We start from the raw sequence: 23,501 nt of genomic DNA, 5'->3' as shown, positions 1-23,501 counted from the left end.
TAATAGCTAATAAAATAAAATTAATAACTTTTGGGTACCTAATATGTACATTTATAAACAACAAAACAACAAAAATAGTAAGCATAAGTAATCTCATTATTTCATCCTAGGTTTTCTGTCAAGACCCTGATTGATCGATCCTGTTTTGAAACTATTGATGACTCATCACCAGAATTCAACAATTTCGCTGCTATTTTGGAACAGATTCTAAGTCATCGGCTAAAAGGTAAATACCAATTCCCTACCTCATTTCCCCCACCCTGGCATTATTTTTTATTTATGCTGAATTAAATGTTTAAAAATGTATGTAATTGATTGTGACTGGGGACTAAGGATGTCACATCCCTGAGAAATGAGAAACTGATCCAAATACTCTGAGCTGGAGGGTAATTGGTGAAGGGTCCTGCTTCTAGAAATTGTTGAACCAGTGCTCTCAGATAAAGTGAGACAAAAGCAGAAATTAGTATTTGTCAAGCAAAGAGAGTAAGAAAGCTATTTTCCCTGAGTATCCAAGCTAGGGCTTAAAGAACAATATATAATAACTGAAATATAGGCAAGATGGTTGCCAGCTGCAGCAGCTTGTCAAAGGCCTCCAAGATGAGGGCTTTGGAGGTTATCATAGGTTGTGATTTGCCTTTATTTCTTTATAAACTTATAAATGTGGTAGCATTGTATAACAGAGGGATTACATGAATAGTGTTTGATTTTTATTAATTATTAAGAGAAATCAGTCTTTACAAAAATAACATATCTATGCCAAAATAGCAGAAAATTTAAAATTAAAAAAGATGTCTTATCAGATATTGATACAACCAGCTTACATAAAACAAGTAAAATAAAAGATCATTTTCATGACTTTTCTTATATAGTATAAATCTTATTATAATTTCATTTTTGAGATTTCATTACCCTTGATATGCAATAATTTCATTTAAAATTGTCATTCCTTAAATTTTTGAAGGAAATTAGAAGTAGTGTTATTTCTACTCAGAGAAAGTATGTTTTTTGGGAGTATTACCTTTGTATTATTAAAGATAATTTCAGAAATAACTATGAATTAATATTCTGCTGTCGAGAAATAATAATATTAACTTCATTTGGGGAATGGCAAAAGAACACAAAATCAAAGTGTCTAAGAAGTCTTTAAGAAGGCATTGGGATAGATGGATAGAGCACAGTGGATATAGCACTTCCTGGAGTCAGAAAGACATGAATCTTATGTCAGACACTTATTAGTTGTATGACCCCAGGGATGTCACAGCCCCTCAGTTTTTTCTTTTGTAAAATGGATTTAATAATGTACCTACCTTATAGGATAGATATCAGAGGAGATAATTTTTGTAAAACATTTAGCAAAGTGCCTGGCACACAGCAGTCCCTTAGTAAATGCTTATTCCCTTCCTACTGAGAAACCCCCACAATGATGTATGCAACCTATAACATCATAGAAAAAATATTGAGAGCCTGCTGAGCCTAAAGAAATTGGATCCATAAAAGAAAGTGACTTCCTCTCTGATGAACATTTGTTTGTTTTTTAATTAATGAAAGCAATTATTTCAGAAGATACTTCCTTATCTTTCAATGATGTCAGCATAAACATTATTAGACTTGATTAAATAAATTTAATTTTGGAAAATGAAATAAATGAGAACTCATAGGTGACTAAGTAGTCTCGGCAAATTGTATAGTGGACTGGGAGGAAAGCTAATAATTTCAATGATGTTCCTATTATAGGCAAAGAATAATGGTGCATGATCAATAATTTATTACTTTATGTTTTGCTATTGTCTTTGGGATGACTTACTGTCACCATAAGTCACTGTGAAATTGAAGTAAGAATAGCTATAAACTGTGGAATAAATGATCCATAACTTTGGGAAAGAGAGATTTTAAAAGGTCTCATTCTTAGGGTCAATATAAATTGTTTTCTACTCCTTAGTTCTCTAATGGTTCATGAATGACTTTCATTTGGAGCACACTGGGGGTGGCTTTTATAGCTCTTATAAACTGAAAAACTTTACAGCATCATATGAAACCTGAATAATTCCTGGCACCTTGACATAGATAGGAATTCTGGATATATATATATATATATATATATATATATTTCCTGGCTTTCTTGTGTTTGATAATTTTGAAACTACTGCTTTTTTCAGAGTGCTAGGGTAGGAAAATAATAATGCTAACCATAGCTAGAATCTGGACAGTACTTTAAAATATGCAGAGTGCTTCACAAATATCTCATTTTATACTCATGATCCTGGGAGGCAGGTACTCTTATTATCTCCATCTTACAGATAAGAAAATAAGCCCAAGAGAGGTTTCATGCCTTGCCCAGAGTTACCCAACTCATAAGTGCTTGAGGCAGGTCTTCCTCACTCCAAATGGAATGCCTCATTCACTTCACCAACTTCCTAGAAAAGGAATAAATCCTCTTGACACATAGTAGGTTGTTTCAGTAAAGCAGGATGCAGAAAATTTAAAATTAAAAAAAATCCTAGATATTAATAAAAAGAGGTTTGCTTCCCTTGATTATGCTAGAATTACAGCTATAGATGTGAAAGGAAGACAGCTAGTTGAGCAATCTCATTTTACAGCTAGAGAAACTGAGGCTCATGAGGTTCTTTGGCCAAGGATATTAATCATAGTATAGTAATAATTCATTTATCCAGATCTCATTGACAGATTATCCTTAGTAGCTAGAAAAAATCAAAAAAAAATCATGAATTAGAAGCATAGAATCAGAATCTTAATGTAAAAAAGTTAAACTAGAAATAGATGATGGGTTGAGTTGCATGCCCTGGCCAATTCTGACTATTAGAGGTAGACAATCGAGTAGTTCTACCCATAGAACTTCCAATTCGAATGCTTATCTTATTGGAGGATGTACTTCACGCATGAACTGTCCCCTCTCTAGGATTAAAAGCGAACGTTATCCCAGGATGATTAAACCAGGCCACCCTAACCTTAGAGGCAAAAAGTTCTGGGTTCAAATCCTGAATCTGCTATTTACCGTTTGTATGATTATTAGTTTCTCTCAGGTTTAGTCTTCTAATTTTGTAGATTTTTTTGTTGAGTAACTGAGATAATGAAAATTGTTGTGGTTGTTGTTAGTATTATTTTTAAAGAATGAATCTCCCTATTTCGCTTACAAGTTTAGGAGCTACTTGAAGACCTGGCCCACTCCAATCTTCATGAAAACTTAGACCTTTCTGAGTTGGATTAGTTCATCCCTTCTAAAGCAACCTGTTATCCTTTCTACCCTCCATACCTTCATTCCCAGAGGCTCATCATATTAATTTGAGACAACATAGATATCCAATGATCCTGACCCACAACAGCTCAGAACCCCTGAGCTAATGGAATGTAGGTACCATCCCTCAATCTAAGCAGGAATTAAGAGTGGACACCACCAAGCTAAGAACTGAAAAGATCCACATGAGAGATTGGACTTGAACACAGCCATTCCTGACTCTACAGCCAGGTCTCCATCCATTATATCATGCTGCCTCTTATCTTCATTTGTAAAATGGGATTAATTAAGGTCTTTAATACTTTATTGTATTACTGTACTAGAAGGACTGAATGAGGTAATGTAAGTAGGATACCATATAAATATCTGTTAATAATACTTCACCTAATCCAACAATAACATTTATGATATTCCTTAAAGAGGATCACACATTGGTATCTTTGCTTTGGTGTTTCCAGTGACAAGGAGCTCACCACTTAGAAAGCAACTCATTCCATTGTTGTCAGCTCCGATTGGTGGAAAGTTCTTTATTATGGTCCCTTTGAGAACCAAACCAAGTAAATTCAGTCTACCTTCTAGATGATAGTTCTCCAGGTATTTGAGATTGCTGCAATAACTTTACCAAGTTGTTTCTCTTTGGGGGTGGATATCCACAGTATCATCTATATCCCACACTATGTATCAGACTTGCTGTTTTCTAAGTTATCCCTTTAAATTCCACTAGTGTCTTTAAAATGAGCCACCAAGAGATGAATTCAGTATTCCAAATAGTCTGTCCAATATAGAATCTTGGAGAATTAATGACCATCAAATCATAGAATATCAGAATCAGAAGACTCCTCAGAATCATAGAGCATAGATTTGGAGCTAGAAGAGAGCTTAGAGACTACTGTAACCAACACCTTATTTTATAGGCACTGAGGTTAAGAGGTGAAAAATGATTTGTTTGGGATCACATAGCTACTAAATATTTGAGGCTGAATTTGAACTCAAGTCTTCCTGACTCTAAATCCAGTACTTTGAGCAATGTGGTGTCCCCTAGCTGCCTAAAAGTGATCTAGTTATCTGGTTATCCAGAGCCTATCTCTTGTGATCTGGATCCTGCACTTCTGTTACAAGTAGTTACAGGTTAGATTAGCTTTTTTTGCTCACAAAAATTGTAACGGTGCCTTTTTTTTTATCTGAGCTTCTCAAAAGCTGTCCTATCATGTCTTAGAAAAGTTCATATTTTAAATCTAGACCCAGGTTTCTGAAAATTATCAGGAGCAAATAAATATTATGTCAAATCAGCAAGCATGTCTGAAGTGTTTACTGTGTGTCAGACACTGTGCTAAATGCAGGGAATGAACATAGAAGCAGAAAAACTGACACTGTCCTCAAGGAACTTGCATTCCAAGGCATGAAAAGAAAATGAAAAGTGACTGAGGGATGGGATGGATTGTAATGGTGAGCAGCCTTCTTTGGTGGTAGGAAAAATTCAGGTAGTCAGGCGCCTAGAAGTAAATGAAGACATGGTCAGCTTGGGCTTTTTTCTTAAAAATGGTACTTCTATGAGGGACCAACCAATAAGAAGAAGGGGATGTAAGGCCTAATCTTAAATTCAGTGTAAGAAGAGCAGGAATGAAGTGAACTCCTAGGGTGAGGAGACTTTATAGTGAAATTCCATAGGAGAAGAATATATGTTAGGGTGATATAGCTTCATTTTATCCTGCTGCCATTTAAAAAAAAATTCTAAATCTAATTCATTGTATTAGTATGTTTCCATCATTTTGGTATCATTTGCAGATTTGATAAGCAGTTCTTTTGGATCTTCGTTCAAATCACAGATAAACATAAATAAAAATGAGTTCAGAGCCTTTCAGCATGCTAGGAGAATGCTTGGATGACATTTATTGATTAGTCTTTGAAGTACAGTTTATTCATGATTATACCTAACACTACTATGTTTCAGTTCATATTTCTTAATCTCATATTTAGAACATGTGTTTTTGCCTTTCTTTTTATCCCCAATACTCAACACAGTGCCTAAAAGATAGTGAGCCATTAATAAGTACTAGTTAACTTACTGACTGAATGACTTGTCTACAAAGAGACCACCGACTTCTCAACTACCAACATATATTTCACAAAGTACCTGCTTTGAGGTTACATCTTCTTATTCATATGAGAATCAGTTTTACTTGAAATGAACTTATTCTTATTTTGAATGCAATTTAATTAAACAGTTCATCATCATCATCATCATCATTATTACTACTTCAACAATAATAATAACTACTACTATTACTACAACTACTACTACCACTGTCACCATCACCACCATCTATTATGTATAAGGGACTAGGCCAGTTCCTGGAGATTTAAAGCTGTATATGGCTTGAGCTTTGCTCTCAAAGAGATTAGTTTCGTGGATAGAAAGGTTGAAGTCAATGAAAAGAAGAAATCCAAGTGAGATAGTGAACAAAATTTGAATAGGGAGAGACCATTTTCCATGGAGTTGGGTAGACAAGGGTTAGGGAAAACTTCAAGAAGGTAGTGGTATATGAATTGAGCCTTAAAGGATGGGAGAGACTTTGGTAGGTAGAAATATTAAGAGAATCCAGGATAGGTGATAACATGAGCAAAAGCACAGAAACCAGAGAGGGCTGAGTGGTTCTCTAAATGAGCTGGGACAGATGATAAAAAGTAAGTTTGAACAGGTAGGCTAATAGATTGGAGAGCCAACAACAACAACAAGCAGATGATGGAAGGTCTTGAATATCAAAATCAAGAGTTGAACAAGTTTTGTGAGCACGATCATAGTAGTGCTTTTAGAATTAGCAATGTGGAAGCTGGAAGGAGAGAGAGTCCAAAAACACAGAGCCAGTTAGGAAGCTATTATAGTAATTTAGGTGAGAAAAGGGGGAAAACTTTTATGAGATGATTGCAGTCACTATGGAGCTGTTTTAGACATGTTGAGTTTGACAATCTAATAGGACATTCAGGTGAAAATACCCAGTAGGCTATTGGAAATAGGGATGTGGACTTCTGGGAAGAGGGAAGGATTGGGGGTAGAGAGATAAATAAGTAAGCCATCTACATAGAAGCAGTAATTGAAAGCATGGTTGTGATGAGATCACAGAGGAGAGAATAAAGATAGAAGAGGACCAAGGACAGAGCCTTGGACAGCATTAATATTTAAAGGCATAGCAGAGTGACTAGAGAAGTAGGAGGGGAGTACACCATGGTGACATAAAAATATCTCATATTTTCTGATGTTTAGAGGCTTACAGAACAGTTTCCTTATAACCTCCCTGTGAATATTATTATCTTCATCTTATGGAGAAACAAATTGAAGCTTGAAGATGTGAAGTGATTTGCTCAGAATGAAATAGTAGCAAAGTCAAGATTTGAACCCTAAGTCTCTTCTGAATGCCCAGCCAGTGCTTTTTTTTTTTTTAACTATATCCCAAAGCCTCTTTAAAAAGGAGAGAAAGTAATCAAGGAATCATTGTGTTATAGAGAGATTGAGGAGAATGAATACAAAGTAAAAAAAAAAAAAAAAGAAATCCTTGATTGTGGTCTGAGCAAAGGAGTGACCTTGAAAGCACTTATTTCATTAGAGAAGTGGGCACAGCAGCCAGACTGCAAGAGTTAAGTGGGCAGCTGGTAAGAGAGTAGAGAATAAGAGAAGATTCTCTTTTGATTATCACCAATTTATCTAGTTCACACAAACTTGTTTGACTGTTGTCTTCCCAACTAGACTGGAAGCTCTTGAACCCAGGAACTATCTTTTGTCATGCTTTGTACTCCCATTGCTTAGCACAATGCCTGACCCATAGTAGAGCTTCAATAATTGCTCGTTGACTTTTCTGAAAAACATGCTTTTAGAAAACTTCATTCCAGGGCAGCTAGATGAAGCAGTGGATAGAGCACCCATCCTGAAGTCAGTAGGACTTGAGTTCAAATCAGGCCTCAGATACTTAACACTTATTAGCTGTGTGACTCTGGACAAGTCACTTAAACCCAATTCCCTTAACAGAAAAAAAAAAGAAAAAGAAAACTTTATTCCCCAATGAGCTTGGATAAGAGAAGGACCTGGAGAAATATGAAACTTTTTTTCTCCCCTTCCTACTGTACTATATTTTGCCTCTTTAATAAAATTCTTTAGTTTACTTGTATAAGATGAGAAAATAGCTATTAGAGGGAGTTTGCTTTTCCATTATATGCAACTGGAGAATTTGCACATAAGAAATCTTTTGTAAAGTTATAAAAATTTATTGTGTAAATACTTGATGATATCAACTCTTTCATGTGAGGTTGGCTTTGAGATGGTGCTTTTTCCATTTTATTATTTAAAACTATAACATGCAATTAATTCAGATTAATTCATGACAGAATATTATATTGTGCTTTGAAACAGCACAGTTCATTGAAAAAAATGGAGGTAGAGTTCAGAGACCTGAGTTCAAAATACTGGTTTTGTCACAAATTATACGTAAGATGATATGCCTCAGTTTCATCATCTACATAACCATGAGCAAATCACTTTACCTCAGTCTCAGTTTCCTTATCTGTAAAATGGTGTTTATAGTTATACCATATGCCTTCCCATAGGGGCTGCCAGACAGTGCTTTGTAAATCCCAAGATAGTCTATGAACATGAGCTTTCAACAAGTAGTTAAAAAATTTTAACATAAATAGTACTTAGATTTTGTTACATACTATTTATGATCTCTAGATAGATTATTTATATCACAGATCATGTTTATGGTTTGAACCATTTATCATTCTATGGTGGATAGACCACCCACTCTTCTAACTTGGGGAGCATTCACTGAACAACTTTAGTGAAGGTCATGTAAAAATCCCATCCTCAGTTTAGTGACTTTAGGACTCTCTTTTCTTAGCAGCTCAATTCAATCACAAGCTATTTTCTAGTTTTGCTCTGGAGAAAACTTAAGGTAAACAAGATAAGTTCAAATATTTGAAATACAGTTGTGTGAAATGAGGATCAGATTTGTTTTTGTTGGCCCCAGAGGGAAGATACAAAGGGAGGGAATTTCAAAGACAGATTGAGGCTGTGTGTCAGGAAAAACTTCATAGAAAAGAAAGCTGTTCCAAAGTGTAATGGTCACTTCCAAAATGTGTGAGTGCCTCCTTCTCCTGGGCCCTTCAAGTCCAGGCTTGATGGCTGCTTATCAGAATGGTGGAGTGGAGAATTCTGTTCATATTAGGAAGACCTCCCTTATACATTAGCAGCTCTCTATGGTTCCCATCTCCTCTCTTCCAGATACAGGTGAATAAAGGTTTGTAACTTGTCTGGGGCCAAATGACCAGCAATAGACTCCCATTGTCCCCACTTCTAGGATAGTTGCTCTTTGCACTCAATTCTATCTAATGCAATATGCTTTCTCTCCATTTTCACAGTGAGGAAAAGTCTTTGATGTAACCCAGTAATACCGTCTATGGCTAATGTACCTTGGAGGCTTTTGTTCTTGGTATCTTACAGACTGAGATCTTTCTGCAATATAATTTCATGCAGTAATTGTTGCTGCAGGAAAATAGCTGAGTGATCAGAAATGTTTAAAGTGATTCTGCAGATTTATCAGGCAGTGCAAGTCATAGGCAAGAAGGTTTTATTTGCTTTTCTGTTTTTGACAGACACACAAATACACAGAGAGGTCATTATTGAAAAGGGAGAGCAGATTTGGCAACAAGAAAGTGTATTGGATCACCATTAAAGAGTTATCTTAAAGAAAGCCAATTTACCCTCCCCTCCCTTTTTTAAAAGAATAACTAGAATGAAATTTGTTTGAAGGCTGGCAGAGTGGAAGAGGGACTCGCTTAAGAGTCAGAGGTCTTGGGTTCAAACTCTGCTTGTAAAATATTCCTTTTGTAACCTTGGACAGATCACAACTTGTTCAGTTTCCTATCCATCAAATGAAAAGACTCAGACTAGACTTGGACATATCCTCCATCTCCCAACCCATGATCTTCTATTGATTTTCCTTCCCCTCATCTAGCACAACCCTTACTACCATTGGGAAATAATCATTCAATTTTTGAGACAATCTAAATAACTTCTTTATTTAATCCAAGCAATTCTATCCACTCCAGGGATCTTAATAAAATGGAGAAACCTGACAAGATTAATCTGAGCAAAGAACTTGGATCCTTTTAGCTCTTTGGCATACAATATGCTGCTGAAGCTCAAAAGCTAATACTAATCTTCTTACAATATTAAAATTTATTCAGAACCGGCATTTACACGGCAACTAATGGCTTGAGGCTAGATTATATGGAACTTTACTGTGTTATTTAAATGGGCATGATGAATTCGGTGACCAGAGTTCATCCAATCAAAATGTATTTTAAGTTGTAAAAAGAAAATACTTGTGCCAAAAATAAGGACTGTTTGTGTCCTTTACTTGGGACTAAAGAAGAAATAGATGAAGCTTTATTATACTTTTGATTCTATCTTGGTCATCATACTTAGTAGGCCTTGGAAAGCTGTGCGCTAGACCCTAACTATCTTTGTCACCCTTATAGCATTCAGATTTTTGAAGCAAATTTCCCATAGGTAACTCAGAATCAACATGCCCCAAAATAGGAATCAATATTTTCACCCCAGATCCTATGCTCTTCTAAACTTTCCTGTCATTGTCAAGGTCACCACTATCCTCCCAGGAACCCAGGCTTTCAACCTTGGGTCATCCTTGACTCCTCACATGGTCAAATCTTGTTGTCTCTATGTTCATATCTCTTGTGTGTAGGTCCCCTTATCTTTATGTATACAGACATAACTCTAATTCAAGCTTTCATCACTTCTTTCTGAGTTTGTTTTCATAACATTCTCTTCCAACCTTTAGTTTTAAGCCTCTCCAATCCATTCTCAGCCTAGAAACCAGGATATTTTTTCTAAGGAGTAGCTCTCATCACCATCCCTTTTTCTCCCTCCCTCCATGCCTCTTTTTTTGTCACTCTCTTGCTCTTCTTTTTTTTTTCTCTCTCTCTCCCTTCCTTTCCTCCGTCTCCCCCTCTCTTTATCTTTTTCTGTCTCTCTCTGTATGTGTATATATTTCCATGTCTGTATTTGTCTGTCTTTGTCTCTCTCTTTCTCTTGCTCTCTTTGTGTGTCCTCTCTAGTGACTCTCTTATTTCTGGGATCAAATATAGACTCTTTTGTTTGACACTGAGATTTCTTCATCCATACATAGATCTATATTTATATCCCTCCTATAGCAAATGGTTTAGGTGTGTATCACCACACTTAGCTTAAAGAGAAATTAAGAAATTAAGCAATGTACTCAGTAATGCAGCAGATTCAAGATTTGAATCTAACTCTTAAAACCAGAGATCTTTTTTGCTGTTATGTTACCTCTATTTAGCCTAATGAATTCTTGAACTTCTGATGTAACTTCCTTCAGACACAATCTTTTTTCTAGTGTCATCCTATCATAAAGCAATAGTTTATTTTTATTTCTTGAGAGACATTGTGACTGATAGCCCTTCTTAGATCAGATGCTGGCCAAAGAATCAACCCCCTGTTCATACCAAATAGCATTTGCAATAAGATTATGCAATAAGACATTTTAGAGTTATCCCTCCCTGATCCCAGAGTTTTCATTTCTAAAGTAATTTGGCATGATGATGCTTTCTCTCTGGACCAATCACACTGTTCAGATACTCAAGCAGGAACTCTGGCTTAGACCTCAAAGTTCTTCCTGGCTTAAAGGCCAAAGGTACCTCCCCATGAGGCCACCTTTTGAAGTACAAGATAAACACTGCATTTTGTTAGAAACAATGGATAAAGATAAACCCATCCAGTTGGCTTTTGAATTCCATGTGTTTATTTTCAGATTTATAGAAGTGTGTCCAACACTTGGTTCTCTGTGGGCACACACACACAAAAAAATGAGAACTTCATTGTTTCCATAGCACACACAACTCCCCCAGCAAGAACCCAGACAACTAGAGGCAAAGCCTGATTAGAAAGATAAGGAACAGGTTCTGAAGGCTACCGGAATTTGGATCCATTAGACAATGAACAAGGTCACTATGAAAAAACACCCTCCCTGTTTTTAGTCTGCCTTCCAAATTTGATGATTGGAAATGCAGAAGTACCTCAGCAAATATCTTCACTGCCAAAAGCATAAAAACACAGAATTCATTTTTGGAATATCCAGAGCGAAACTACATTAGGCAGAGATCTATTGTGATAAACAGAGTTAAATCATTTAAATTGCCTTTGACAATAAAGTTAACTCATTCAAACTCATTAACCCAAAATCTGGTCATTGCCATGTTATAGTAGTCCAGCTTAAGTATAATTGTGTACATTTTGAAGGGAAAAATTCTCCCTAAATCTATAGAGGAATGTCAACTTTTCATGCTCTAATGTTATGTGATTATGTGGTAGTTCATAGGAGCCCAAGATTTAGATAAAAACTTTAGAGATCAAAGACCTCATTTCAACCCCAATTTATCAAAACAAAACCAGAAAAATTAAGTGATTTACTTCTGATCACATTAGCTGGATAATCAGGATAAAGTTTGGGGTTTGTTTAACTCTTTAAAATAGTTATTGTCTCCTTTGGTGTTTTATTTTCTATTTTTCATTCATTTTTGTAGTCCTGAGTAGAAACATTTGTAAACTCTTCTCTTGTTTTGGGTCTTTCATACTCATAAAAACTTATGAACTTCATATCTTGGGAAGATAAAGAGTTCCCCCCTTTTTAACTTCAAGATTTTTCTTCTATAATCATGTGTCTAGATATTCCAATAAAGAAAAACCATGGGAGACAGATGGTATTGATTGGCTTCAGATCCACATCTGGTCAATAGCATTCCCATTTAATCATTCCCAGTTTGAAGAGATAGGACTAGAATTATGATCATTTTAGAAATGAAGATCTGTAATTATGTGGATGGAAGGAATCTCATTTGGTCTAGACTTAGACCTGACTTCTGAGGATGATACCATGGCCTGCCTCTAAAGAATTTTGGATTGAGGATGACTGGAATTCATGCATATCCCTTGAGGTTAGAATAGGATCCAATTCCCAGTGATTCTGAATAGCATAAAATGAGAATATTTCCTTGGATTCTTTCAGTACAGCACCTCCAAAATTTCTTTCTGTCTCTACTGCTAACATCCTTAGGACAAAGTGGTTGAGATAAGTAAGAACTAGTACCTCTAGGGTTAACTTATAAATATTTGGAGATGAATTATAGATTCAGGTAGGTAAGTGGTGTATAATGGATAGAGTAACTGTCTTGGATTTAGAAAGAACTGATTTCAGGTTCTGCCTTTGATATATATATAAATTGTGTGATCCTGACCAAGTCATTAAACCTCTAAACCTTAGTTTCCTTTTTTGGTAAAATGAAGATAATAATAGTGTCTGCCTTCCAAGGTTATTGTGAAGATCAAATGAGATACTATTGTATGCATAATGTCTGACACATAACAGATGTTTATATAAGTGCTAGTTATTATTAGCATTAATAGTAATTTGTGAAATTTTCAGATCCTGTACTTTTTGTTATGTCCACATATTGGTCATTGTATTACTGATTACCCACTTCTTGAGAGAGGTGAGAAGCTAAAAAGATGAAATTAGAAAAATTAAAATTAATTGGTTGATTGTTATTCTTAAATAACAATCATTTATTATAACACTACATTACACACTTAGGAAACTGGAACAAAAATAACAATCCCTGTTCTCTTGGAACTTGCATCCTATCTGGACAGCCACATACATACTGTGTGTGTATATGTGTATGTGTGTGTGTATATATATCCATATATATATCCATACACATACGTACATATACAAACACATAATAAAGAGTAGTTTGGAAATGGAATATATTAGCAGTTAGAAGGGCATCAGGAAATACTTCCTGTAAATTTAAGTGGATCTGGGAAGAAAATTAGGGATTATAAATTCAATTTAAATACCACCTTGTGGCAACACCTGCATCTGGTTACCTAACTATCTCAGCAAGGAAGTACTTCTCTGGCTTACGTGGTAGTGATGAGAGGCACCTTTTATCTGATCATTAGGGCTCTCCAGTATGTTAATAGTAAGTGGCTATTTATTTGATGGCACTTTGAAGCAGTTTACATGAAGTACTCTTATACCTGTAGCTACAGTTAAGCAATTGGAATAGAAATTTATAATATTCACATATAATATTAATGTTTTAAGTATATTTTAAGATATCTTTTGATTTTATCATATAACTCTTCCTGTTATGCTGAAATTTAAGGTGACCAACATTTTTAAGTTGAGAGAAATAAAAATTTGTTGGATACATGTACTTCAAAAAAAGAAATAAGTAGTTTTACTGTGGGAGTTATTTTCCAAAAACATATAATATCACCAGAATGAATATTTGACAGGAAATGCAACAGTTCTCAAGTAGTTTCCAAACTGTTACTTTTCTGTGAAACATTGGAGGATTGGACTCCATGAAGTCTACTTTTAAAAAATTTGCAAAATCTTGAAATGCAAGAGATGTTGCCCTGTAGGAAATTCTATGAGATTTAGAGGATGCTTCCCATTAACATGAGGATTAAAGCATTTTAAATGCCTTGTTTTTTGTATGGGGACTCAGTTTGATTTAAAAAAAAAAAATTCCAAGACATATAAAACACACAATAGTCACCTGTTGTCTCTCCCAGTGATCCAGTTCTTATTACAGCGCAGGAAGAATGCAGCTGGTCTCTGATGTCACTTTTATTTCCGTGCTTATTTGTCTATGTCCTGAGACCTTTATGCTCCTGCCAGAAAAATGATGGGATATTTCCAGTGAGTCCCAGGGATTTTTTTCAACATATTTGGTATAAAGCAATTTAGTGCAGAGGCTGATTACGTCTAAAATGACATTATGTATTTATTTTCTTTAATGGAATATATTGTGTTTTCTTTAGGTTTTTTTTTTTTTTTTTAGTGTAAATCAAAATTATACTTGAATCTGACTCAGGACATCTTGAGTCTGTGAGTAGGACTTTTGTGACATAAAAGTCTGCATTTATTTTGTTTTTGAGGACAACAATTACCCAAGTTTGTGCCTCTCTGATAATTTTATTTCTGTATTCCTAGCTCTTTAGTTCAAAACTCCTTATATATAGGTTTAAAACCTCATCAAGCTACAACTGAAAGGAACCTCAGAAGCTTTTGAACCTAATACTCATTTTCTAGACAAAGAAGCTGAAGCCTAGGGAGAACCTAAGGGTCCCACAAATAATAAATGTCAGATTGTTATGGGTAGCAGATTCCCAGTTTAAAAAAAAAAACTGAATTATCATGTTACTTTGCCAGAAAATTGAAAGTTAAAATCTATTCAATCTGACTCAGCTAAGTGATTCGGTATTTGGTGTTCTGGACTTGGAGTGAGGAGGACCTGAACTCAAATCCAGTCTTAGACACTTTTTAGCTCTGTGACCCTGAGCAAGTTCTCTGTGCCTCAGTTTTCCTAAATGCCACCTCCTATGACTGTTGTGAGGTTAAAATAACATGTTAAATGATAGCAATCCTTAAAGCATTATATACATTCTGGGTATCATGATTGCTTATTATTCATTGAAATTCATTATTTGCCCAATGTAATCTATTCCTGGGAATCAAAAATTGATTTGCATTATAAATGTGTATATACACATGTATATATATACATATCTCATACATGCATAGTTATAATGTATATATATATGTATGCATCATACCCATAGACATATAAACACACACATTCACATAAATAAATAAATAAATGAAATCCTTTATTGTCTATATGTTGTAAAATAAGCATTTCCTCCTAGTTTTGAAAGTATTTGAAAGTGTAGAATTCCACATGGTCCAATTGCAAGTGGATGAAAAGATTTAGATTTCTTTTTTAAAAAAATGTTTCTTTTGGTGATAATAATCCTGTTAGTTTACCCTATTTTGGTTCAACAAATAAGAAAACATCATGCATGCAATCTTCAACTTTAAAAGATTTAGTCACAGAATCTGACCTCAAATCCTAATTCTGCTACTTAACACTTAGGTCACTATTCCTCACTGAGTATCATGTTCCTCATCTGGAAAATGAGAATAACTTTTAATTCTTTTACCACTAAATCGATGATTCTACCATTTCTTTCTTTATAAAAGACTTCACAAAGCTCTTTGTGACTTAATACATCCAGGAAGTTGACAAATATTTAAATAATTTTTCCCATATATAATTTACATATGAAATTTGAAAGCAAATTTGTTGTAGTATAGAGTAACCATATCTCACTGGATATTCCTATTTCAAGCTCATGATCTTTAAAACAAAGATCTTTATAGATAAGAATGTAACCATGTCCCATATAGAAAGTATTATTGCTGGCTTTATTCAAGAGAAGGTAATTCTGTTTGTTTTTTTAACTACTAATTAGCTAGAGGGCAGCTAGTTGGTATAGTAGAGTGCTGGGACTAGAGTCAAGAAGACTCATTTTTTTGAGTTCAAAGATGGCCTCATAGACTTAATAGCAGTGTGACCTTGGGCAAATCACTTAATCTTGTTTGCCTCAGTTTATCTAAAATGAATTAGAGAAGCAATTGGCAAACCACTTCAGTTTCTCTGCCAAGAAAACCTCAAATAAGGTCAAGAAGAGATAGACATGACTGGAAAACAACAAGCAATTATCTGCTGTTGCTATCCTACCTATAAAATAAGTTGTCAAAATGTAAAAAGGTAGATTTACAAGCTAAACTGTCAAAATGTAAAATTTAGACTTTGAAATATTACATAGAAACTTTAAAGAGACACAATTAGTGAGGGGATGAAATATATGCTGTTTGTTCTCTGTGGTGTTTTTCTCTCCCTCTTTAAATCTAAAAAACATGAAGAGAGAACATCAAATGGAATCTCTTTCTCCCTTACAAGTTTCCTGTTTCTATTATGAAAACATCTACTACTCTACAAAAAACCCTTTGGGAGCCTGTTTTCAGTGAAAGATCTCCTAATGCATTCAGGAGTTGCAAAAGACATCTATATGCTCAGAAGTATCTCAAACTCAGCTTTGTTACATAAAGGGAACACAATGTATATGATAAGTAATCTGAAGCCCATCGTCAGTGTTTAGTATAACTCATCTTCACTATTGTTAAGGGGTTGCTCCAGCCAGATTATTCATTGTGAGGGGGATGGATTTTTGAAGCAGGGGAATCCTGGGCAAGTTAGAGCCACAGATTCCTCTTGAGTTGGACTCCATGGTTTTGAAGATCCCTCCTATATCTAATTCTAGAATTTTTTTGCAGTGAGTGAATGTAGAAAAAGTATAACAAGGGTTAGCATACAAAGTAGGAAAGAACAGGTAACAAATACATAAATCAAAGTTATTTTTACTCTAACTATTGCAGCTCATTCTTTGGGGAAAGTCAAATATTTAGCCTTCAGTAAAGCTAGTTGTAGCTAAGTAGCCCTTCATTCACTCAGCCCATTTGTATACCAACATTTGTTCTTCAAAGGAGAGTCAGACATGATTCAATAACAATTTTGTGAATCTGATGTTTTATTTTTTATTGTGAAGCCAGCAAGTGGCAAATTCATAGCATGTATGCAACCCTGATGTCCTGGGTTTCAGGTCTTTCTTCAACTTCCTCCTAACCCTCTTCACCATTTTACTTTCCTTTTTAAAAAGTAACAAATCTATAGAAATGTTTTTCTTTGTTGATTCTAAAAACTGAACAAAGATTTTGGCACTGAACTAAGATCATATGTATTTTAATATTTTCAAGGAAAAGCATTCCACTTAGCATTTCTACTTTGAGTGGGATAGGAGAGTTTAGTATACTATCTAGGGATTTTTTATTTTACAGTTTAAGTAAATGGTTGATGTGACAACTAGCAAGGTAATTATAACTGACTACTTTCTTTTAATCATCTCCTTCTGAGGTTACATATATTGGCATATGTACCCCCTGTACTAATGGAAGAAGGAAAAAAGAATGTGGAAAATGATTGCCACAAATGTCATCAGCAGGAGAGCTGTACCCAGCCTAACAGCTTTTTTTGTTTCTGAAATACAGTATGATTTAGTAAATGAGAAAATGCTTTTCTGAGAAAGGCATACATATAGATATTCTGATGAGTTCTTACAAGGGAAAAAATGTTTTTGCATATTACAAGTTTGAGTTCAAAAGTTAAAGATTCACATGTCCCTCCTAAGAAGGAATGTTGGGGATTTGTTTGATAGTTAACTCAAAATTGTATAAAACTTTGGCTGTCTGGGGATCCCACACAGATCAATACAGCAAACAAAAAGAGAGAATTTTAACCCATCTGTTTTTTCATCTTAAAATTCACAATGAAAAATTACAATCTCTTGAAATTAAAACATTTTGTAATATTAATATTGGTTTTCTATCAATAACATGGCTTCTTTTTCTACATTGACTAAGATCAATATTCCAGATCAATAAACTGAGCTCTCAGGTATAAAGCCTAAAGATACAGGTAGCTTCAAGGCATTTTTAGTTCAACTCATAAAAGATGGAGAATTAAATCAAAATGGAAAGATATTGTAGCATCTTTATCTATAGACTGTCTATAGACGGGCTTTTCTTTTAATTAGGACAGACTGATTTTCTTGCTGTAGCTTATTTCATTAAATTGTTGCATGCATACATACATTATGGGAGGGAGGTTATTAGATAAAAGTAATATTTATTACTTTAAAACCGACTGTATATACATCCTATTTAGGTTACTCAATTTGGAATCTTAAATTGGTTTGCAGGTATCTTAAATTTGTATGTTTCTTGTGTGTTTTTTTTTTTTTGTTGTTTTTATTTTTTCAAAGAGATTTCCCAAAGTTGCAGATGGCTGGCTCATCTCCAAATAACTCTTCAAGGTACTCTATGCTGGTGATATCTCCCGCCACTGAACTGCTCGGGAGCATGGAATTGACTTACTGGGGAGGGCTGTATCAGTTAAGTGACCTTTTTTAGTACATTGCATGGGTTTGCAAAGCTTCCATTTTTTTTCTACCCTAAAGGGTACAAAAAAATGTTCTGATCTTGATTTAAAAATTAAGTTATATTGTAAACCCACACAATATAATAAACCATTAAATCTTGCAACATTCTTTCTTACATTGCAGTTTTATATTTCTGCTAGGAGTCATGGTGCCTAATTGAATTTTAAAATTATTTTATTAGTCATATATAAAGCAATTTCCATATCCTGAGTTCTTTCTGCCATCTTTATTATTTATTTTGAATACCATCTTTTAAAAAGTTAGTATCCCAGTTTTGGAGGTGCTTAACAGTAATTTGATATTCAGAGAAGTCAGGTCAATTTCCCAAAATAACTCCAAGCAAATGGATAATCTATAGTCAGTGATTCATTGAGCTCTTCTTGAAGTCATTGAGAGATCATATTCATTGGTCACCACATTCTGCAGACTGTAGATCACATTGTCACAACCTGTATAGTCCTAACAAGATATAAAGTAGTAATAGCCCTCTGAAGCAGTCTACAACAAAACCATAAAATCAACACCCAGTGATTAAATGCTATTTTGTGCATGTAAAAGGCAGAGTAGCATACTGACCAAGAGGGATGGCTTTAGAATAAGGGAGACCTAATTTCTGGTTCTTTTTCTTATACATATTAGCTGAGTGGCCATGAGTAAATCAAATAACTTCTAGTTAGAAACAAGTTGTTGATCTGTTTTGTGGAAGAATTCCTGACAAAGTATTCAAGATCAGGTATGTTATACAGAAACTGACCACAAAAGAACTTACATTTTACTGAGGGATATACAGTACAAAAGGATAAGTGAATATAAGGTGATTTGAGAAAGGACCCCATTTGGGAATCACCTATAGAAGGTGAGCCTTGAAGGAAACTAGGGATGAGAAGCTGGAGAAGGAAATGGCAAGCCATTCCAGTATCTTTGTCAAGAAAATCCAAATGTCAGACATACTGGGAAAAAAACTAAGGACAACAACAGCCAAGGATTAGAAGAAGCAGAGGTGAAAATAGAGGGAATGCCAAGCTTAGATTATTAAAGATATATAAGTGATAAATGAATCAAGTTCAAGAAGTTCAATTTAATTAGCTTTCTAATTCCCAGAGAATCTAATTTCCCAGAGAAAGAAGAAGTTAATGATGTTACTTTGCTTTGGCATTTAAAATATTCAGGGAGGGAAAATCCCTTATAGCAGTGGTTCTCAAACTTTTGTTTTCAGTATCTTTATCCCATTAAAAATTATTGAGGATTTCTCCAAAGAGTTTTTGTTTATCTGGATTATATTTATAGACATTTACCATATTGGAAATAAAAACTATTTTTTGAATTTGTAGACCCTCTAAAAGGATTTCAGAGATCCCAGGATTCTCTAGACCATACTTTGAGAACCACTGCCTTATAGCTTTACTGGGGGGTGAATATGTAGCACTGATTACAAAGTTGGCTAGTTATATTTCTCTCTGTATGTGAATAACATATTAAACCTTCTTAAGTCAAATTTGAAGGATGATATTTATATTTATTAGATGGAGTTGAGAAGAACCTATCTTTTTTAGAAGGAAAGACAGATACAACAGATAAGGAAACAAACTGATCAAAGATATTAAAAGACATTTAGTGACACAATTGAATGAAATTGTGGGAATGTACTTGTCTTTCCTTATTTGTAATTGTAGCATTTCCTGAATCCTAATCAGGGGATTGCATATTCAAATAAAGTCACATATTGATTAACACCTTTCCTTAATTACCAAATTTCAGATTCTTCAGAATCAGGAGGGTTAAGGAATAAGTAGTGGCAGTGGAAAACACAGAATTTATCATTAAAAATTATCTTATTATTTGGTCATGCTGCATTTTTTCCTTTTTTTGAAACAAAAAATACTTCTGGTATTTTGATAACCTGAGGAAATTTTATAAAGAAATTATCCATTTCCACCAAATTTATTGTGCCTTTTTATATTTGTCTTTTCAAGACCTTAAATGCAAGTTAGAGGTCAGAGTCTAAGTTTGCCTAATAGGCTATTTACATCATTTAAATGAAAGGCAAGCTCTTTGCTTGGTTTATTGGGTCTTTGGGGAATGTTTCGAATTTAGAAGTACACAAATTTTGTTATACCAAATGAAGAAGGAATCCTGGATGCTTTCAGGTTTTTTTGAGGGGAGGGCTCTGTTTTGCATAAAAAACAACTTGTATTCTTTAGTTATTTTTGACAATATAAAGAAAAGCATCATATTCAAAAGTATTGGTATAGGTGAGGAAAGCTGCAATCAGGTATTCTTTTCATCAGACTTTATAAGTAACAACTGTTATTTTCTAAATTTTATATGGTAAAGTTAACAAATTGGTCTTTATTCTAGTTTTGCAAACCTTATGGACAAAAACATAAAAACTGAATTGTTTTGCAATGTAATTAACTTTTCAAATTCCTGGGAGTTTTATTTCTTTTTTAGTAGTCTCCCATTATATTGAAAGGCTCTATATCTTAATAACCATTATTTATTTGACGAAGGCTATGAATATTAAATTAGTCAGCTGAATGTTACCCAGCAATTTAGTTGATTCAGTTTTTCACAGTCAACTTTCACAGCCCTGTGAATAATGAGGACATAGCAATACTATTCTAACAAACCTCTATGATCAAATATAAATAATTTAGACCTACCTGAGTCTGCTATGTTTGAATAGATATGATCTTGAGCTGAAAGAAACTCATTTGCCTTTCTTCTCTGAATATTATTACTTAGGTCTTTTTTTCTTAAAGGAATTAATTTTCATTTGTGGCTTTATCACAAAACTTGTTGAATATAAACCATGATCAAGAATGATGAGGATAAAATGGAAAATAATCAGTTTCTCCCATTTAAAAAACATAAAATTGTTCAATTAAAAGTGAGTTAAAATACCAGATTAGCTTTGATTAAGTTATTTGTAGACAAATTTAGGACTGATAGAGTATAGAATTGTGTTCTCAAACAACAGATGAAAATGAAGTTGAAAACTGTATTTCCAAAAAGGATAAAAACTATGATGAGAAGGAATTTTTACATATATAATTGTCTCAGGACCTTAAAATCTCACTGGTCTTCAGGATAAACCATCAGAATAACTTTGGCCTTTTAAAGAGACAACAGCTTTATTTCCCTAGTATTGCTCACTTATTAAGAGAAATTACCTTAAATATTACATTCTTTGAAACCAACAAAATTGTATACCAACAGGATCTAATTTGACATTTTTATGTGATATGAATGCTGTTAAGCTTTGCTGCAGAAGAAGAATAGGGACCTGGTTTGAATCAGCCACAAATGTATAAGATAATAACACAAATTAGGTAGTGTTCTGTAGTATTTTGGAGGTTCAGAGAAATATCAGAAGATTTTTTCCCTGTACTTTTGAAGTCATTATTCCAAAACAGTATCATCATCAGATATAATAGATAAGGAAACATACCGATCAAAGATATTAAAAGACATTTAGTGACACATTTGATAGAAATTGTGGGAATTTACTTGTTCAGTAAATTTATTCTCTGTAGTAGGCTAGTGTTCTGGATGGCAGAAAAAGTCAATTATTTTTATATCCTTGTGAAGATTTGGGGCAATATCATCTTTCCTAAAAAATAAACAAAATGGCCAGAGAGAATGCATGAGTTGAAAAAAGTACCCCTCTATTTCCCTAGTCATTGCTTATCAAGGGTAGGCTCCTTGGAGGAAAGATCCCTGAAGTCTTTGTTGACAATATCTAAAAAGTTCTAGCAACATTTCCTGTCAGAGGTAATTAGAATTTCCCCAAACTAGAATTGTTCCCAACTTGAAAGCCATAGTTCTATAACACATTGATTTTATTTTGAATAATATTTTAACAATTGTCTTTCCCTAATTAATTGATTGGATAATTAGTTAATGCTTTTTGAAAGTATGATCAAACATGCATCTCTCTGACTTTAACCTTGCTTAGTGAAGATTATAAATTAAAAACTTTTTTTTTTGGTTTAATAGTCAATGTATTAGGCACAAAGGGGATGTCTGCTAATTACTAATATCCAAAATAATCACCTACAAACTCTCATTTAACATTTTTTTAGATTTTTCCCTAAAACATAGCGGATGTTGAAAGGCTACTATATTTAACTATAATTCTAAGGTTTCCATACAGTTTGATAAGTGGATGAAGATATTTTAAAGATACTTTGTTTTATTTGAAGTTCTTGGAAGCCATATTGATATTGTTCTCTCAAACTGTTAGTGTCTCTGATTATCCAGTTCATTATTTGGAAGGATATACTGCCATTTTTAGTATTAAAGCATATAAATTGAAAGCCATTGAGATAGGGGAGCAGCTGGGGCTTCACTCTTTGTTCGGTTATGAGTTTACTCTGGCCCAGATAGATCTGGTCTTTTTAGTCTCACTGTGTTTGTTTCTTTCCTACTAGAATGGAAATGAGAGTTTGCACTATGGCTCTAAGAATGCTTTATAAAATAATTATTAAGAAGCTTGTTAAGAAGTCAGATATGCCCTCATGTCTCTCTTGGGTTTCTGTGGTCCAGTACAGATGAACTGCTTGTTCATTTGGTATATGGTAGACCTAGTCCTCTGATTTCTCCCTGACCATGCCTCTAGGCTTTTGGGAAATTGAACTGCATCTTAGGTATGGGTCTCATATGTGTGTATTGCCCTTGAGTACCTTTTCCTCTGTTCATGATCCTCCTTCCCCTGACACATCTTCCTCTCTCCTTAGTTGGTTTCTTGTTGGGGATTGGGGGATTCTTTGTGTGATCTTCCTCAGATTTCTTCCTCCAACTCATAGATGCTGCCTCTTGAAGGAAGGAGTTCTTTTGTAATTGAACTCTGCATAAAAAGCTATTAAGTTATAAGATATGATAGAAGAGGAAAAATAGCTAAAGGTGGAATCAGATATGATTGCTTGAGTTGACCTATACTATTTAGCATATTTCCCCATCTCCATAAAATGTTTTCTTTGTCCATGTCCAGTAACTAAACTGGCCTGTTACTGTTGCTAAGATGGTTTCCAAATCATTGACTGCTGACAGTTAACTCTTGGAGGTTGCTGGACAGCAGCCTGCATTAGGAGGAAGTGGAGGATAAGAGATGGAAGGACTCTCTATATATATAAGCTGAAGACGTCTAAAACTTGTAAATAGGAAAGCAAACAGGGCTCTTCCTATCCCAGGTCTTCAACTGTCCCTCATGGAACCATAACAGGGGTAGTTTCCACATTGCCT

General features: G+C 34.4%; 1 protein-coding gene across 4 annotated transcripts in view; it reads left to right on the top strand.

Annotated features, from left to right (window-relative positions):
• Nucleotides 1-23,501, top strand: part of RUNDC3B (RUN domain containing 3B) — a 116,870-nt gene that overhangs the window by 27,015 nt on the left and 66,354 nt on the right. For 2 of the 4 annotated variants that reach the window (XM_052000924.1, XM_052000922.1), the window contains exons 2-3: nucleotides 111-226; nucleotides 18,081-18,131. In XM_052000924.1, coding sequence (XP_051856884.1) covers nucleotides 111-226; nucleotides 18,081-18,131 — 167 coding nt within the window. The remainder of the gene's footprint in view (nucleotides 1-110; nucleotides 227-18,080; nucleotides 18,132-23,501) is intronic. The other 2 variants (XM_052000925.1, XM_052000923.1) reach the window with 1 other exon arrangement.

This window comes from Antechinus flavipes, chromosome 5 (genome assembly GCF_016432865.1).
Source record: "Antechinus flavipes isolate AdamAnt ecotype Samford, QLD, Australia chromosome 5, AdamAnt_v2, whole genome shotgun sequence".
Classification (NCBI taxonomy): Eukaryota; Metazoa; Chordata; class Mammalia; order Dasyuromorphia; family Dasyuridae; genus Antechinus; species Antechinus flavipes.
Note: the sequence above shows the minus strand (reverse complement) of the source record. Positions and strands in the feature narration are given on the sequence as shown.